Here is a 17,879-nt window from a genome sequence, read left to right as displayed (position 1 = left end):
GGAGCAGCAAGCCAAGAAAGCATCCTCTTGTTCCTGTGCTCTGAAGCTGCACCTCCTCGCTGCACGTGAGCTCGAGACGGAACGAAGAGCCAATTTTGAGCGTTATAATCGTTCTGGTTTGTCTTTCAGATACTCTGTTGGAGAATGCCGAAGAAGGCGGGAAAGCGCATGACTACCGACCAGATGCTGCGCGTTCTCATGAAAGAGGTGACCGACCTAAAGAGGCGAATGGATAAAGACGAGGAAGGGGGGCCGAAACGTCCTTTGGCGGGAGCAGCCCCGGGAGGAAAAAGCAAGAGGCCCAGGAGGGGAGCAGCTGGGGGAGACATCCCGGGTCCCAGTACCCCGCTCGAGGCCCCCACTCCCGTGCCGGAAGAAGGGAATCCGATTCCCGTTGTGGTCACCCCCGTGTCCGGGGAAGATATGCCGCCCGAGCTGGCAGCACAATTAGCAGCGTGGTTGGGTAAAGGTAGCGAGGGCGCCACGGCTGTCGACGCGCAGGTGCTGATGAAGCAACTGCGTGAGACACGGGAAGCAGCGAAGGTGTCCACGCCGGCTGCAGCAGTAGAAAAGCCGCAGGGGACAGGTTCAGTCGCAGAGACAGCGTCCGGTTCAGGTAAGCGGCCATTGCCGATTGCGAGGGATGAGTCAGCACCCTCTCGTAGGGAAAAGTTGGGTCAGCATGTCCCTTTAGCTATTAAAGAGAAGATATGGGCAGGGGAGTATGTAAACATCTTCTCGTTGCTTACTGATCATTACGAGATGGAGCATGTGAAGGGCCAGAAGGACCTCATGCATCCGAGTGTTTGGCGCGCAAAGATGGCCGCCTTTAAGGTAAATGAAAACATTGGCAATTGGGGCAAAGCGTGGGGGGTTTTTACATCGATCTTGGGGGAACGAAGGCCCGAATTACTGCCCGAATTGCCGATTTATCAGTCACGGATCATGGGGTACTCGGTATCACACGAGGGTAATCAGTGGTTCTGCTATGATAATATTTTCAGAAAGGCTAAAGAACATGATAAAAACTTAACTTGGGATTGTTATGATTCTGTGTCATGGTCCAAAATGGAGGATACTGGTATGTTGAAATTGCCTTTAGTAGGGAGTAACGTTGGCGAATCCTCCCGCCAGTATGCGGGGACGCCCTTTCGATCAGGTACGGGTACCGACAATCACTCGAGGCCTACCGGCAATACAGGTAAAAGGGGGGTTTGTTGGAACTTTAACAGGGGTAAATGTACTAGGCCCCAGGGGTCGTGCAAATTTAGACACGAATGTAGTGGGTGTGGGCAATCATCCCATCCTGAGTCCACGTGCAGAGCCAAAACGGGTGATAACGGGGGTAGAGGAGGCGCCAAACAGGTCTAACATAGTCCGAGGGGCGCCTTTACCTACCCCGATTGATACCTTGGCAATGATTCCCTGGCTCAGCGAATACCCGGATCGTGCTTCCGCTGGGGTGTTGCGGAACGGGTTTTCATATGGTTTCCGCATCCCAGTGGGGGACTTTCAAGGTGTAGAGAAATGTAAGAATCAGATTTCGGTCTTGCAGCATACGACCGTGGTACAGGAAAAGATCCGGAAGGAGGTTACTCGAGGTCGAGTCGCCGGTCCGTTTAGTGTACCACCGGTTGCTAACTTTGTTTGTTCTCCTTTAGGGGTGGTCCCCAAGAAGGACCCGGGTGAGTTTCGGCTGATACATAATTTATCAGCCCCACGTGGTCTTTCCGTAAACGAAGCGATAGACCCGGAAGTGTGTTCGGTGCGGTACGCATCCTTCGATGAGGCCGTAGCCATTTTGAATCGCCTGGGGCCCGGTGCGCTGATGGCAAAATCTGATATCGAGTCAGCGTTCCGGTTGCTCCCGGTACATCAGGACGATCAGCGTCTCCTAGGTTTCATGTTCCAGGGCCATTATTACATGGATAGGTGTATGCCGATGGGGTGCTCTATATCTTGTGCCTATTTCGAAAAATTCAGTAGTTTCCTACAATGGGTCTTCACAAAAAAGACGGGTTTTCAACACGTGATGCATTATCTCGATGATTTTTTGTTCCTGGGGGCAGCCGGGGATCCGGAATGTGGGCAGGCTTTGGCTGCTTTTTGTGTGTTAATGAATCAGTTTGGCATGCCATTGGCACCAGGTAAGACTGTGGGTCCTTCCACTTGCCTCGAGTTTCTGGGGATCGAGTTAGACTCCGGAGAAGGTTGTTTTCGTTTACCAGGCGACAAAGTGTCAAAGTTCAGGGCATCCCTGCAAATGTGTATAAGTAGATCTAAGGTTAAGCTGCATCAATTACAGCAGTTAGTGGGTCAGTTGAATTTCGCCCTGAGAGTTATACCAATGGCCCGCCCCTTTTCCCGTTCGATTGCTCAAGCCATGGTCGGCCTGAAGGAGGGCCATCATCGCACAAGGCTCTCGGCAGAGGTCCACCAGGACATGCGCATTTGGTTGGCATTTCTGGCAGATTTCAATGGTCGAGTCGTCTGGAACAAACCGGCCGTGTCCTCTGAGGAGCTGGGGCTGTGGACAGATTCGGCAGGGAGCATAGGTTTTGGTGCTATCTTCGGCACGAGGTGGTCTGCACAAAAGTGGCCGGCATGGTGGCATGACAGTGGACTGACAAGTAACATTGCTTTCCTGGAACTTTTCCCCATTTTGGTGGCCCTGAGAACATGGCCCGAAGGGTTCAGAGATCACTCTGTGGTATTCTGGTCTGACAATATGACCGTGGTCGAGTGTATCAATAGCCAGGCAGCACGATGCAAATGGATTTTGAGACTACTGAAGGAAATCGTTTTACTGTGTATGCAATTGAATGTGCTATTCAAAGCAAGACATGTCCCGGGGGTAATGAACCAGGCGGCTGATGCCCTGTCTCGTTTTCGTATGCAGGCTTTCTGGGGTTTTCTTCCCACAGCGGACCCGGAGCCGGCACCCTTTCCCGAAGCTCTCTGGTCTCTCGGTGCCCCGAACTTCGTAACCTCGTGGGAGAGAGTTTAGCACCCAGGACAAGGAAGGCATATGAAGGGGCGTTCCGGTCCTATTTAGCCTTTTTGGGGTCTGCTAGAGGGGAGTTTTGGGGTCAGGAGGAATGGGTAGTGAACTTTCTGATGTCTTTACATCTGGCAGGGAAATCGGTGGCCACAGCCCAGAGGCATCGGGCTGCCATTTCCTTTGTTGCTAGGGCTCATGGGATCCAGGACCCGACAGCGTCTTTCGTTGTACAAAAAGCGCTACGGGGGTGGCAACGCCTTGAGGGTCGCAGAGTAGACGAGAGGCGCCCGATAGGTTTGGAAAGGTTGGCCCAGTTATTATCCAGACTCCCTGCAACATGTTCATCTCAGTTTGAGACGGTGTTATTCCGAGCCGCTTTTACGCTGGCATTTCATGGGGCTATGCGGGTAAGCGAACTAGTGGCGAGGAACAAGCAGGATGTGACAGGAGGACTGTGCCAGGAGCACGTTCAGATCAGAGGGGAGACAATGACTGTCTCATTTGTCAGGTCCAAGACCGATCAAAGTGGGATGGGTGACTGCATAGTCATACGCAGGATTCCCGGGTCCTCCATGTGCCCGGTAAAGTGTTTAGAGGATTATTTAGCACGAAGGGTGGCATCATGGGGGGGGGACCTTGTTGAGACACGCTGACGCCACCCCACTGACAAGGTTTCAGTTTCAGCGGGTGCTTGCGATGTCGATTACCGCTGCGGGCTTGAACCCGGGCGAGTTTGGGACCCATTCCTTTCGGATAGGGGCTGCTACAGAGGCTACAGCCAGGGGTCTGAATGTGGAACAAGTTAAACGGGTGGGGCGTTGGTCCTCCAATTGTTATAAAAGGTATGTGCGGTTGCACATGTTGTGAAGCTGTAATGATGTACTCACGCTTCTTATTTTTGTTTGGTTTTTCAGTTGCGCAAGCCTACGAGGCGGGGCGGACTATGCAGTCGACCCAACACCGGGCCAGCGGTCAGACATCACCGACTGTGAAAAAGGAGGTGTGGGTCGTGGGCCACTCATACGTGAGGCGTGCCGCGGACGTATTCAAGGCAGGTGATATGATTCACGTGGCTGGGGAATACGGGTACAGTGTGTCCTTCTACGGAAGAGGCGGTCTCTGTATTGACCAGTTTCAATCATTTTTCGAGGGTTTGCTAGGGCGGACGAGGTCACCGCCGTCTGTAGTCATAGTACATCTTGGGGGCAATGATTTGGTCACCACTGGTAGACGACTTCTTCTTGGGGCGATGCTTTCCACTGTAAGTTGGTTAGCGAGGAGAGTTCCAGGGTGCACAATTGCGTGGTCCCATATGATCCCACGAAAAGTGTGGCGGGGGCCTTTTCTGTTTCTGCTTTGAATCATTCTGTTAGAAAGCTTAATAGCAAAGTGAGTAGGTTGTTCCGTTCCAAGACACTGCATTCTATTCCGCATGGGTGTATTAATGATGACAGTATGTATTTGGGGGATGGTGTGCATTTGTCTCGGGTGGGGAATGAGTTACTCATAGGAGACTTCTTAGCATGGCTAAAGACGTTATAACATGACCTTTAGGTAGGAGTTTTGTGGGGGGTCCGGATAGCCGGTCAACTATCCGGCCTGTGGCGGTAAGGTCATGATCGGTGAGCACTAATTGGAAGATCCCTATGAGTGGGCGTCACCCAGCACGGATGGGAGCGCTCGGGGGAGGTGGCCATTGGCCCCTCAACGGGGAGGCGGTCCCTTCTAAGGATGGGTCGCCGAAAGGAAAGGAAAGGCGGTCAAGGCCCCTTCCTGGGTAGGAGGGGTTACAGCCCCCTCCTGGGGAATTTCCCGGGGCCAGGACGTCTGCGACGGCAGATGTGGTAAGTTGTGTGGGGTTTGGGGGGGGGTCTACGCTACCTTCTAGATACCTCACACGAGTCCTCGTACGACCTCTAAGTGGCGTCGAGTTTTATTGGGGCCCCCGTCAAGTCAAGGGAAATTGGTAGTTGCACTTGAGGTACGCCTCTGTGCGGTCGCCCTTCACAAGTGAGGGGGATATTTCGGGGTTAGGGATCTTGACACCGGTGACGACCTTGCCGTTGGCCCTTAAACGTTAGGATGTACAATTTCAAAATTTCAAGTAATGTTTTGTAGGATGTTAGTTCGGCTAGGAGAACCTTTGTATTAGAGAATATGTTAAGGTTAGCCAAACATCGCAATGTGGTAATGAAATTGTACATATTATGAAACTGTTTATTTTATGTTTTAATTTTGTTTCATATTTTAATAAATACGGCCGGGAGGGTCACTCCCTCCCGTTTTCCAAAAACTTCATCACCGTTTCCAGTTTCCCATCCTTGGGGATTGTGTTGAGAGGGGGTGGCGGGTATCTCAGCCATATTACTCATCTGTTCGACCAGTTTTCAGGAAGCTAAACTTAAAAAACATATTTCTTTAAGATGCATCTAGAATTTTGTGTTGTGTTTCTCTCTATTCAGCTGTAATGATTATTGCTGTAGCAGTACCCAGCATGAATTGCCGGGGACGTTTTGTGGGCCTTTAGAACCTTTTTACAGAGTATGCATATTTCATATTGTGTTTAAGCCCCAGCTGCAGTAAATGTTTTTGTCTGCCAGCACTGGTCGAATAGTTGTATCCAGATGTTTATTCTCGCAATGGAGACACAGAACAAGGAGGCGGTGGGACCTCCTCAGGGTCTAGTTGACATTTGCAGTGTGAATCTTTTCATGGAAGTATCTGATGTCCCACTGCTTCAACAGCAGGAAGGAGGTGTGAGCAAAGCAGGGTTTTTAACTCTGTAAAGGGGAAATAATCCCGTCAAATGGCAGTTCACACTGATATGTCCTGATCTGTGTTTCTTGGGTGCGCCCCATCATGTGAGTGTCTGCCTTTACGGTCACTTATGGAGAAAGGTTCTTATTTCTCTTGCCATCATGAGATTGCAGGACGTCACTGATAGTGAGCCCACAAGAGTGATAAAGGTTAATTTGCACGCTTTCAACAAGTGTGCAAGAACAGTTATTTAGGGTAAGAGAGAGAAAATATATGCAAGTGTAATTACTATCTTGGTACATTATCTTTTAAATTTAACATACCAGGCATAATTTGTTTTTCTTTGTACCGATTTACAAAGTGTGAAGCATGAGACAATACACTGCAGCAGAAGAAATGCAAATACTTAGATAATAGTGATGGTGTGAAGACTCCTGAATTTAGGGTGGTGAGCAAATTGATATCATTTATCGTTAAAATTGGAATCGAGCCATCACAAGCACAACACTCCCTTCCAGTATTTTTAATATTCCTTGCCTGCTGCTTTTCAAGAGTCCCTAAATTCTAAATTCTCAACACTGCAAGTGGAGAGATAAATTGCTTGCTATTTTACGTCAACGAAAGATTTTTATTGGTGGCTAAGGCCATACTTGCTGTGTGCTCAACGAAAGGCCTCCAAAGCATTAGCAAATGTATGGTTGTGATCAGAGATGGGTGCGGAGGTTTTTTCCATAGCAGGGTATTTTGAAGTAGATTGCATCTAAGTGAGAGAAGGACGACATTCCTCATGATTGCGGTAGGTTACATTAAGCTGCTACAAGAATATGGACAATCAGAATCCCCCGGGGGGGGGGGGGGGGCTGCAATTTACATTAAATTGTAAGAGGAGGACCTCTTACTAAAGATTTGTACCTTTTTGCTGTTCCATCAAATGTGAAACATTGCTCCCAGAGGCCCCAATTCCTCCAGCAAAGCTTCCTGGTCTCAAGACATGTACTTCTCATGCTGTCTCATGCACAGTACCAATGGTAAAATGCCTTACAGGCATTTATTTTGATACCCTAGAGCCTAGAGGATATTCCCACCCTCTGCCAGATGAGGTCCAGAGACCTGACAGAGATGTCAGACTGATAGCTCCTACTCCCATTGAAGAGTACAAGCCTTCTGAAACCTGTTAAGAGCTTTGAAGATATATTCAAGATTCTGAAAGGTGCCATGGCCATACACCTCTCCCTCATCTGTGGGCCTTTGCCACACTGTGGTAGGTGTAAAAATTGGAATCCATCTGCTTCCATAACCTCAAATCCACCCTTCCATTCTTCAAAGAATAGAGCTAATGGTGCCTTCTTCCCAGGTTGCAAACTAAAGGGCCTACTCACAACCTATATTGTGCAATACGCAGAACTACAACAGCCTTACGATAGACTACTCACTACTATACAATGCTATTCAAAAACCTATTAGTAATTGTAGAATAAACCTGGGGAAGGGGCTCGACAATGGGGAATACTTACTACTGAATTGTAGAGGGTTAGTGAGGGGTAAGGAGGGCTTTAGGGCAGAACAAGCAAATATAGACATCCATCCACAAAAGAATAAACTCATTGCTATTTTCAATCAGCGTTTAAAAATTATTAGAGATAAATAGGATCCAAAACAATAATAAAGGTTCTCCAGCCCAGTATTGAAGTATGTCCAGCACTGCAAATGACCACTCACAAGTACTGCATCAGATTCTCATAGAACAAGTTTGAGGCAGGTACCTAATATAACACCCCATAGAAAATAATGTTAAATACAATTAATTATTTCTATTTTTATATTACATATTTGGCGTATAATATATATACACACACACATATGTATACATTATGTTTTATATACATGTGTGTATAGTTTTAAATGTTTATTTTAAAAATTATGTTTTATTTAATTGAATACATTAATATTTAATTGTTGTTTAAAAATAATTAAAACTTTTAATAAAAAAGAAAATGAATAAAACAAATATGTTTTAATAAAATTGACTAAATAATAAATATAAAAATTATTCTGAGTGGGATGTTTTAGAATATTTTAAGTAATAAATATAAACTACATAATATACTGTGTTTATTTAAATAGTTATTAACCATTTAATTTAATGAATTAATCTGCTGTAACATTTCAGTTCTAAGTTAATAAATATTTTAAGTTAGTTATTTTTTTTTATTTCACATTATAATATTACAAAAAATGTTTTAATGATTATTTAAGTTTAGATTTTTTCCTAGACTTTACCACAGGCAACTCTCATTCCTGGTTTCAGAGACCTTCGCCTATGTGTGAAAATAAACTAGTATTAATTTTGCACTAGTAAATGCTGTTGCATCAGACTTTTTCACATCCAGTGTTGAGGGGGTAGAGACATGTAAATGTGTACTAAGACACAGCGAATAGCAATAAAGTGTTAAGTTATTACTTGGTACAGGAATACATTTACACATGAGTAAATCCGCCTGTGTAAATTGACCTTTTGAAGAGGAACCTTGGAGTTGCTTAGCCCCGGTGTAATCAGCTTTAGGGCAGTGTGACCTCTGCAGCTGTACCTGATGCTGACTTTGGTGTGGGGCGCAGTGTTTGAAAATAAATTATAGGTTTAAAAGGAGAACATCTGTGAGTCCATCAATTTTTCAAGCAACAATAAAAATGTCAAGATAACCTTGGTGATTAATTTTACTGCTGGTGAGAGATCAGAGTTTTGTCTAGTGTCAGTTTTTACTTATCATAAAGTAGTGCAGATGGATAATGTGCTTGCTGCAAAGAATGAGTGCTATGCAGAACACAAAACGGTGTGAGTCCACTATGAGTAGATATTTAAAAAAAAATTAAATGTATGTTAAGGGGGTGTTGGAGAAGTGAGGGGTACTGTTGGAGAGCGTTAGTGAGAGAATTAGTGTAGAAGGAGGTCAAGGGGGGGGGGGGCTAAAAAGACGGCCCTGAGTGGAATATCCTCCTTGAAACAGATTGGGACGGGAGGAGGGGTACATGATGTATATATGATGCATATATTCCTTACATGACCTATTCCAATACCACAGGTTTGCTTTGAACATGGGACATTTTATGGTCTGGTCTTCATCTGTGGGCCAGTGTCTGATCATGATGCACAGGAGCGTTTTAGATGGTTTTCTCTACATCTCAATTCACAATATATTCTGAGATCTGTCAACCCAATCCCCTATTTGTCAATGAATAATTGAGCTAAGCAATTCTGCAGCTCCCAAGTTATTTTGAGAAATGTTGAAGTTTAATACAAAATCTGAAAGTTTGCACAATGCATCAAAGTCATAGAAGAGTGTGCAAGTAATCTGACATGAACATGGCATTGTGAAATTGCACTGCCCTGTCCCGTACCATAATTGATGGGCTCTTTTATACGCTGGTTGTCTGTGGCGTGTTGTGCTGACAGCTGCAGGTGTCACTGTGAAGATGAGTAGGGGCAACAGGCACCACTGTGTTGTTACCCATTTGCACTTGAAAATCCTATGATAAATACCATTTCAATTTTCGGTTTAGTGGTCCATAAATTTGTCAAACTGTAAAATTGAAATTGGAGCATCATTTTTAAATGGTCAGTTACCAATCAATACAATCAAGGTTTCTCAGAGTCTAGCAACACAGGCCTTGAAAAATCATAAAATCTTTACTAGAAATGCAGGTCAAGTCACTTTAATAATCTACTCAACCTAACTGTAATGTACTTGACCAGTAAACTTGTCTCAAATTGTGTGATCATTGGCAAATTTTACAGAGTCGCCCTTTTCTTCATTCTCACATATGAGTGCACCTTCAAACATGTGAGTTCAGAATTTCTGCTGTACAAAAAATACTTTTGTTTGATTAAATAGACTAAATGTTAGCTCCATGTGCATCAAGAATCCATCCCGCATATAGGGTTCACCTGATTGCTGACTTTCCTCTCAGTTTACTAATAGCATTGCCATCAGGGCAGGGGTAGGAGTGTTTCTCAGTTCATGTTTAAAGACACATTTTTAATAAATACATTACTAAGGCATGATGTGCTAGCACACTGTCACTTACAGACAAGTAGATTTTTCAATGCCTGCAATAATATAAGTAGGCAAGTTTCACCTTCATTGCATGAATCTGTTATGTCAAAGACCCTCAAAATATGATGAAAAGTTTATCATTGCTTAATAAATCTGGTCAGATGAAGAAAGAGTGGTAGAATCTAATGCGGCTAATTATCTATCACTGTGAGTAGTTTTTAGCACCTTAGGGGCCTATTCACAAACTGCATTTTGTAGTACATTTAACAGAACAACAATATTACTTCTAACCTACCGCAAAATTATATTGTCAAAATTACGTGCAGTGGTTCTTCCTCTGCCTCTCCTATCCTTTTCTGTACAGCAATCTCTGTCACGACTGTGATGCTTTCGCACACAAAAGTATTCATTTTAGTAGTAAATGTAAGAGGGAGAGATAGCTGGAAAATGGGGGAATACTTACCACTAACAGAGAGGGGAAAAGGAAGGAGTAAAGAGATGTTGAGGGTGTGTTAGGAATGGTTATAGGGAGGTATGTGCACCCATCCACAAAAGAGTAATCTTATTTATATTTACAAACTGTTCTTATAAAGTTACTTCATGCAAAGAGTACTCAAATCAGTGGTAAATATACTCCAGCACAGAGCTGGAATAATGAAGTAAGCCCAGCACCACAAAGGCCAACCAATGGTACTGCAACATCCTCTCATTGAAAATAATGGAGGCAAGGACTTAAAATAAGTATTCATAGGTGCTATTGTTAAATTATATTAAGTTATTCGAACATTTAAAAAATATAAATACATTTAATTTGATGTTAAAATTACATATTAATAAAAAATAAATATTAACTTATTATAAAATGTTAACATCTTAAAATTCAAGCAGTAACTTAAAAAAAATTATTGTTTTGTTTTCAATCTATTCATAAGTAAGTATTTTCACTTTATATTAAATACATATAAATGGTATGCTTTAAGTGTTTTTTAATATTTAAATCTTAAGAAAAATTATTTTTATTTCATTTGATATATTCGAAATAATTAAATATTAAATTCAAATTAAGTTAATATTGCTGTGGCTAGTCTGAATTTAAAATGAATATTTTAAATTAATTTACAATCATATTTAACATTATAATATTTTTACTAATTTAGTTTTAGGCTTAATAAATGTTTTAACTTTTTTCTATACTTTACCATTGTATACTTCTACCTACTTGTGAAAAGTCACGAGTATTAACTTTATACTTTGAAATTAGGCTCTACACCCTGAATTCATCGGGTGGGGACATTAAAGGTTGCATTTCTGAGTAACTTTACACTCCTAAATGATGAATACACGAAAGTACGGTAGTAAAGTTAATCAAAAGTGTAAGAGTAAACGTACACGTACAGATTTACTCACATGTAAGTTTACGTTTGTGAATAGCCCCCTTAGTATTTTAATGTGGCTTGTTGTATTACAGGATTTGTGTTATCTGTGTAGTACTATCATTTGCAGACCCTGGAGTGGAGCACAGGAAGAAATGTAAATTTGTGTAATTTTAAATGGGAGATAAGAACCATCTGTAAAGGCTTCTATGGACGACACTTGATGTGGCATCTTCATGGTCCCATTAAGCGACTTCCACTCATGTCTCGACTACAAAACATCCAGTTCCTTACCAAAACATCATACAGGTAGAACTAGAAGTTTGAAGTCAGGGGTACACTGCATAATGAAAACTGGGTTAAGGTGATCTTCAATAGGCAGGGACCTTAAAACGTCTAAGTATCATGTTATGGCACGGGCATGCTTAGCATCCTATTAGCTTTCTTACAGCCATTACTCCACTGCCAAAACCACTGAAAATAGGATTCATCCAGTGACTTTGGCTCTAGTACAATTCTCCCCGTCTGCAAGTGATAATGAAGACAAGTCTCCTTACCTCTCCCTGGTCGAAGTCACATACAGTGTCCACCATCGTAGACTGTGAGGGTTGTATCCTGCGCTGCTTTAGTGGTGCGATCTCAGGGCTTCGCCTCTTCAGGTCAGCCACATCCCTCTCCACCTCGTGCAGAGTCTTCTCATCTTTCTAGGGAGAAGGAAATGAAATGGGGCCTTGGAAATCTGTACCCAAAAACAAACATCGATTTTCCAATAACATTATGAAAAAAAGGCTCACTCTTTTAGCCATTCTGGAGGAAGAGCCACTACATTTATCTAAGACACCTGAGTGAGTTTAACTCTAAAAAGTAAAAATATTGCATTGCTGAGAGGTAAAATGTAAATAAATGTAAATCCAGTACTTGTATAGCGCACGGCTCACCCTATTGGGGTATCCCGGCGCTGGGGGCCGTTAGGAAGATTAAGTGAGCTATTGCCCAGTCGCATGGTGCTGGGCAGACCCCTGCCGCTGGAGCCGGGGATCGATCCGTGATCCCCAGCGTCTGGCGCAGTCGCCCTAGCCGTGGCACCAGACCTCTACCACTTGGGTGCACAGAGTGTACATTAACTAACATGGTCAGCATGCGAAACATTTACTATCAAAGGTTTGATAAGGGTCCAGGCTTCCAAACTGATTGCATTGCTTAAATTGTTCAAAAACTCAAGATCCCCCATTATAACACTTTTTTTGCTGACTATCAGTTTTTTAACCACCTTGCCTTCGTCTCTCAGAGGCTCCAAACTGTCAGCTATCTCAGTCTGCCTTGAAATGTTTGTGTGCATTGTTAGCAGTCATCTCCACTCCTTCTCAAGACAGGAGGAGTTAGAATGACTTGAGAAAAAAGCACACTTTTGACTAATAGGTGTGAGTAAAACAGATTTCTGCTACGGTCCACATATAGCATTCTCTTGGACCTTTCTTTGGAAAAGGATAGAGATATTTTTTAAACTGTGGCAGAACTTGGCTCTCTGCTGGTCTTTTAAGTTACTGATACTTGAGAAAGTTGCGAACATTAGATACAAATTGATTCATTGTGTCAATTATCATTGTTAGGTCTCGCCTTTACCATTCCGCAGGAATGGGAAATGGGGAGAATTCAAGTCGGCTATTTTCTCTTCAAACCAGAGGGCTTTCAGCCGCGGTTTTCATGCAGTTCACGTGAATCACGTGATCAAACATGAACGAGCATTCACGTCCAGGGCTTCTCCTCCCCTAGCAGCACTCCTCCCACACCAGCAACTCCCCCCTCCCACACCAGCACCTCCCCTCTCTCTCCCTGCAAACACAGCCTTGTCCTAGCAGCACTCCTCCCACACCAGCACCTCCCCCCTCCCACACCAGCACCTCCCCTCTCTCTCCACGCAATCACAGCCTTGCCCTAGCAGCACTCCTCCCCCCTCCCACACCAGCACCTCCCCTCTCTCTCCACGCAATCACAGCCTTTCCCTAGCAGCACTCCTCCCACACCAGCACCTCCCCCCTCCCACACCAGCACCTCCCCTCTCTCTCCACGCAATCACAGCCTTGCCCTAGCAGCACTCCTCCCCCCTCCCACACCAGCACCTCCCCTCTCTCTCTCTCCACGCAATCACAGCCTTGCCGTCTGGTATCTGCCTCATCCTTGTTTCTCTTTATTTTCTCTCCCGGTCTTGTAAATATGCCCCCTCCCCCATGCACTAAATCGCACTTTTCTTTTGATCCACATACTTGTTATCCTATGAGAGTGGAGGCAGATGTGGCAGAAGGACATTAATCTTCCACTTACTGACACTGGTTGTCTTGGTGTGGAACTGAGGTTGTGTGTGCCCACTGTATCTAGGGAAATCACAACAGGCTTGATCACGAATATCGAGAAACCACCGTCTCGAATTAAGCACTGCCAGGCAGACACCACGTGCTAGTCTCTGTGCATATCACTTATTGTACTCCATGTAAACCGCACTTGTGCGCCAAGCATGCAGGAAACCTTCTTGTTTTTAACCTAACAAAGCCAGACTTTGATGTGACATCACCAAACTAAAGACGTAATCCAGTGGGGTGTCTGAAACCTGTATCCCAAGAGACCTGGTTGCAGAATGTATTTATTGTTGTTGCTTTTTACAGGTTTCTAGCATCTCAAGGTGGTCTGGAAGGTTCAGCCCCGCCTGCGCGTAGCCGTAGATGCAGTTTTTGATCCCAATATTAAAATCAGATGTCCTCTTTCGGAGGGCGCAGCTGGAGCGCTGAGGTCATCAGAGGTCTATTTCTACCGCAAACACGCTCTGTTCCTCTTGCGCTTGCAGTGAAACGGAGCCCCTCTCCAGGCACGTTTCTCAGCAGCGCTCCTCTATCTCAGATGAATGCAGAGGAACATTCGGCGCACAGCTGTTGTTTTCATTCCCTCGCTGGTGTGGGTTTAACAGGCGCCATGGTGTGATGGGCGCACAGACCGAGTCTGTGCAGGCGCAGGACGGAGCTGTGCGCTCTTTCAAACAATTAAGTTACTTCTGTTAACTCAGCAGAGGGGTAGCGCAGCACTCAAATCAAATGACAGGTTTTCGAATACCTTGCGCCAGCAAAGAGTCATGCAAAGTAACGCCTCCTTGAAGCAGGCGCTAATCTGGAGAAATGTTTTTATTTCTCAAACAATTTCGCGGAATTTATGTGCACATCTTCATACCATTCCGCAGGAATGGGAAATGGGGAGTGCATGTGAAAAACAGGAGAATCACGTGACCACAAGCCTCTCGTGAACGAGCCCAGCCAGCCCAGCCTCCCGCACACAGCTTCTCCCACCCCCTCCCTCTCCAGCGCCTGCCTTCCTTGACTCGCATTAGATCATCAGAGGCAGCCCAGCCAAGCACACGCATTTCCCCACAGGCTTACCCATTGCATCACCACATCAAAGCCAGCCATCTGTTGCTACCCCAGCGTGGTGCCAGCAGCTTCACTTCAGGCATCCACTCCCCCCGCCCCCTACTTCACACTTCTCACGGTCACCAGGCTGTGTTTGCACTCCCAAACTCTCTTTCTGTATGTAAACTTCTCCGCGAGCACACTCACATTTCAAGAGTTCTGTGGAAACTTCAGAATTGTATTCATTATTATTTATATATTTAAATGACTCATCAAGAACCGAGAGAAAGTGTAGCCGAGTATCAAGCGATCGCTTGCTTGCGGTCAGACATACTTATTTGTTTGGCTGTTTTTTTTTCTCGGGTTAAATTTGCTCTGCATGGGAATTTGACATGCTCCAGGGCCCGTCCACAAAGACGGGCAGACAAAAGGGTAGGAAGTGTGTCCTCGCGGCACTTTCACGGGTGCAAATGTGCGACACAGAAAGGGCTAGTGTAAGCAGAATCAACTCCACACTTTCCTTGCAAATGTGGTGTTTGCTTTAAACGCAGTTTGCACCAATGAAACAGAAAGACACGGACACACACCTACACAGAAGTCCCGAGGAGCCATAATTATAAATGTACAGCTCGTGTGTTTTCACTTGAGGGTTGTTTTTCGAGTCCGCTCAAGCGTGGCCACCAACACGCCCGAATATGTCTCTGTAGGGGCAGTGGGTGTTCGTGTGAAGGAAGAAACGCTTTGCGGAGAAGTGCCCCCCTCCGCCCCCACCAAGAGGTTTATGTTATTGGAAGAATGTTCTAGTTTGGAGGAGGAAATGCAGCTCGAAAATGGCCAGTGCAAGCAAGGCATTTCTGAGCTCGTGTTTGTGCCTTATTTAGGACCGGGGCATGGTCATTTATAAGGCGATGTTTACGTGTTAAGAAGTGTTATGACAAGCTGTTTCGGATTCCAGGGAAGAGGCCTCCACGGCACTCAGGGACACCACCACAGCCCTTAGGGACACCAACACACCACTCAGGGACACCACCACATCACTGATGTACACCACAAAATCAATCAGGGACACCACCACATCACTCAGGGACACCACCACACCACTCAGGGACACCACCACACCACTCTGGGACACCACCACACCACTCTGGGACACCACCACACCACTCTGGGACACCACCACACCACTCTGGGACACCACCACACCACTCTGGGACACCACCACACCACTCTGGGACACCACCACACCACTCACGGACACCACCACATCACTCATGGACACCACCACATCACTCACGGACACCACCACATCACTCACGGACACCACCACATCACTCGGGGACACCACCACATCACTCACGGACACCACCACATCACTCGGGGACACCACCACATCACTCGGGGACACCACCACATCACTCGGGGACACCACCACATCACTCGGGGACACCACCACATCACTCGGGGACGCCACCACATCACTCTGGGACACCACCACATCACTCTGGGACACCACCACATCACTCTGGGACACCACCACATCACTCTGGGACACCACCACATCACTCAGGGACACCACCACATCACTCAGGGACACCACCACATCATTCAGAGACACCACCACATCACTGATGTACACCACAAAATCAATCAGGGACACCGCCACATCACTCAGGGACACCGCCACACCACTCAGGGACACCACCACACAACTCTGGGACACCACCACACAACTCTGGGACACCACCACACCACTCTGGGACACCACCACACCACTCTGGGACAACACCACACCACTCTGGGACACCACCACATCACTCTGGGACACCACCACACCACTCTGGGACACCACCACACCACTCTGGGACACCACCACACCACTCTGGGACACCACCACACCACTCTGGGACACCACCACATCACTCACGGACACCACCACATCACTCACGGACACCACCACATCACTCACGGACACCACCACATCACTCACGGACACCACCACATCACTCACGGACACCACCACATCACTCACGGACACCACCACATCACTCACGGACACCACCACATCACTCACGGACACCACCACATCACTCTGGGACACCACCACATCACTCTGGGACACCACCACATCACTCTGGGACACCACCACATCACTCTGGGACTCCACCACATCACTGATGTACACCACAAAATCAATCAGGGACACCGCCACATCACTCAGGGACACCGCCACACCACTCAGGGACACCACCACACAACTCTGGGACACCACCACACCACTCTGGGACACCACCACACCACTCTGGGACACCACCACACCACTCTGGGACACCACCACACCACTCTGGGACACCACCACACCACTCTGGGACACCACCACACCACTCACGGACACCACCACATCACTCACGGACACCACCACATCACTCACGGACACCACCACATCACTCACGGACACCACCACATCACTCACGGACACCACCACATCACTCACGGACACCACCACATCACTCACGGACACCACCACATCACTCACGGACACCACCACATCACTCTGGGACACCACCACATCACTCTGGGACACCACCACATCACTCTGGGACACCACCACATCACTCTGGGACTCCACCACATCACTCTGCACCATAACAGCATCACTCAGCACCACAACAGCACTGTCCTTGCTGGCTAACAACAAGCATTCCCATAGCCAATAGGACTCGCATTAGGAAAGTGCAAGCTATTGGCTTTGTAAATAACAATGCTATTAATTTATATATTTTCAATGCCAACACATATTAAAAAAATAATTGTCATTTACAATACCAATAGCTCACACTTTCCTAATGCGAGACCTATTGGCAACGCCAGTGCTTGTTTTTATAATTGTGTCTGTTGAAACAGTAGAAACACTGCTGACCTACTTGATATCAGCTTCTCTGTTGGACTCCTGTCCTGCATGCTTTGTTAGTTTTATTGTCAGATGTGTGGCCACTGCTTGAAGTCCTTGTATCAATCTGTCTTTTGCTTCTGGTGCGCTTCTAGACTATTTAGAAAGGCAATGGTGCCACCAGGCTATTCCTATGCTACCCGATGTAGCTAAAGTCTTCGAAATTATGCTTGTGTCCCAATTACTTGACTATCTGAAATCTTTATCTTAATACATTTCAGGAAAGGTCTGGTCCCTAAAAGGGCACTTATTGCTTACAAAAGTTTATGACGATGTAAGTTAGTGGCTTTGTCTTGGCTTTGGTCGTCTGACTTTTTTTGACCATTATTGACACTGTTGCACCTTCAAACATGAGTT

General features: G+C 45.9%; 1 protein-coding gene across 1 annotated transcript in view; it reads right to left on the bottom strand.

The window, feature by feature from the left end:
* Window positions 1-17,879, bottom strand: part of EVPL (envoplakin) — a 150,023-nt gene that overhangs the window by 33,785 nt on the left and 98,359 nt on the right. Inside the window, exon 11 of the mRNA XM_086930714.1 lies at window positions 11,741-11,887. Coding sequence (XP_086786840.1) covers window positions 11,741-11,887 — 147 coding nt within the window. The remainder of the gene's footprint in view (window positions 1-11,740; window positions 11,888-17,879) is intronic.

Source organism: Lissotriton vulgaris, chromosome 7 (genome assembly GCF_964263255.1).
Source record: "Lissotriton vulgaris chromosome 7, aLisVul1.2, whole genome shotgun sequence".
Classification (NCBI taxonomy): Eukaryota; Metazoa; Chordata; class Amphibia; order Caudata; family Salamandridae; genus Lissotriton; species Lissotriton vulgaris.
Note: the sequence above shows the minus strand (reverse complement) of the source record. Positions and strands in the feature narration are given on the sequence as shown.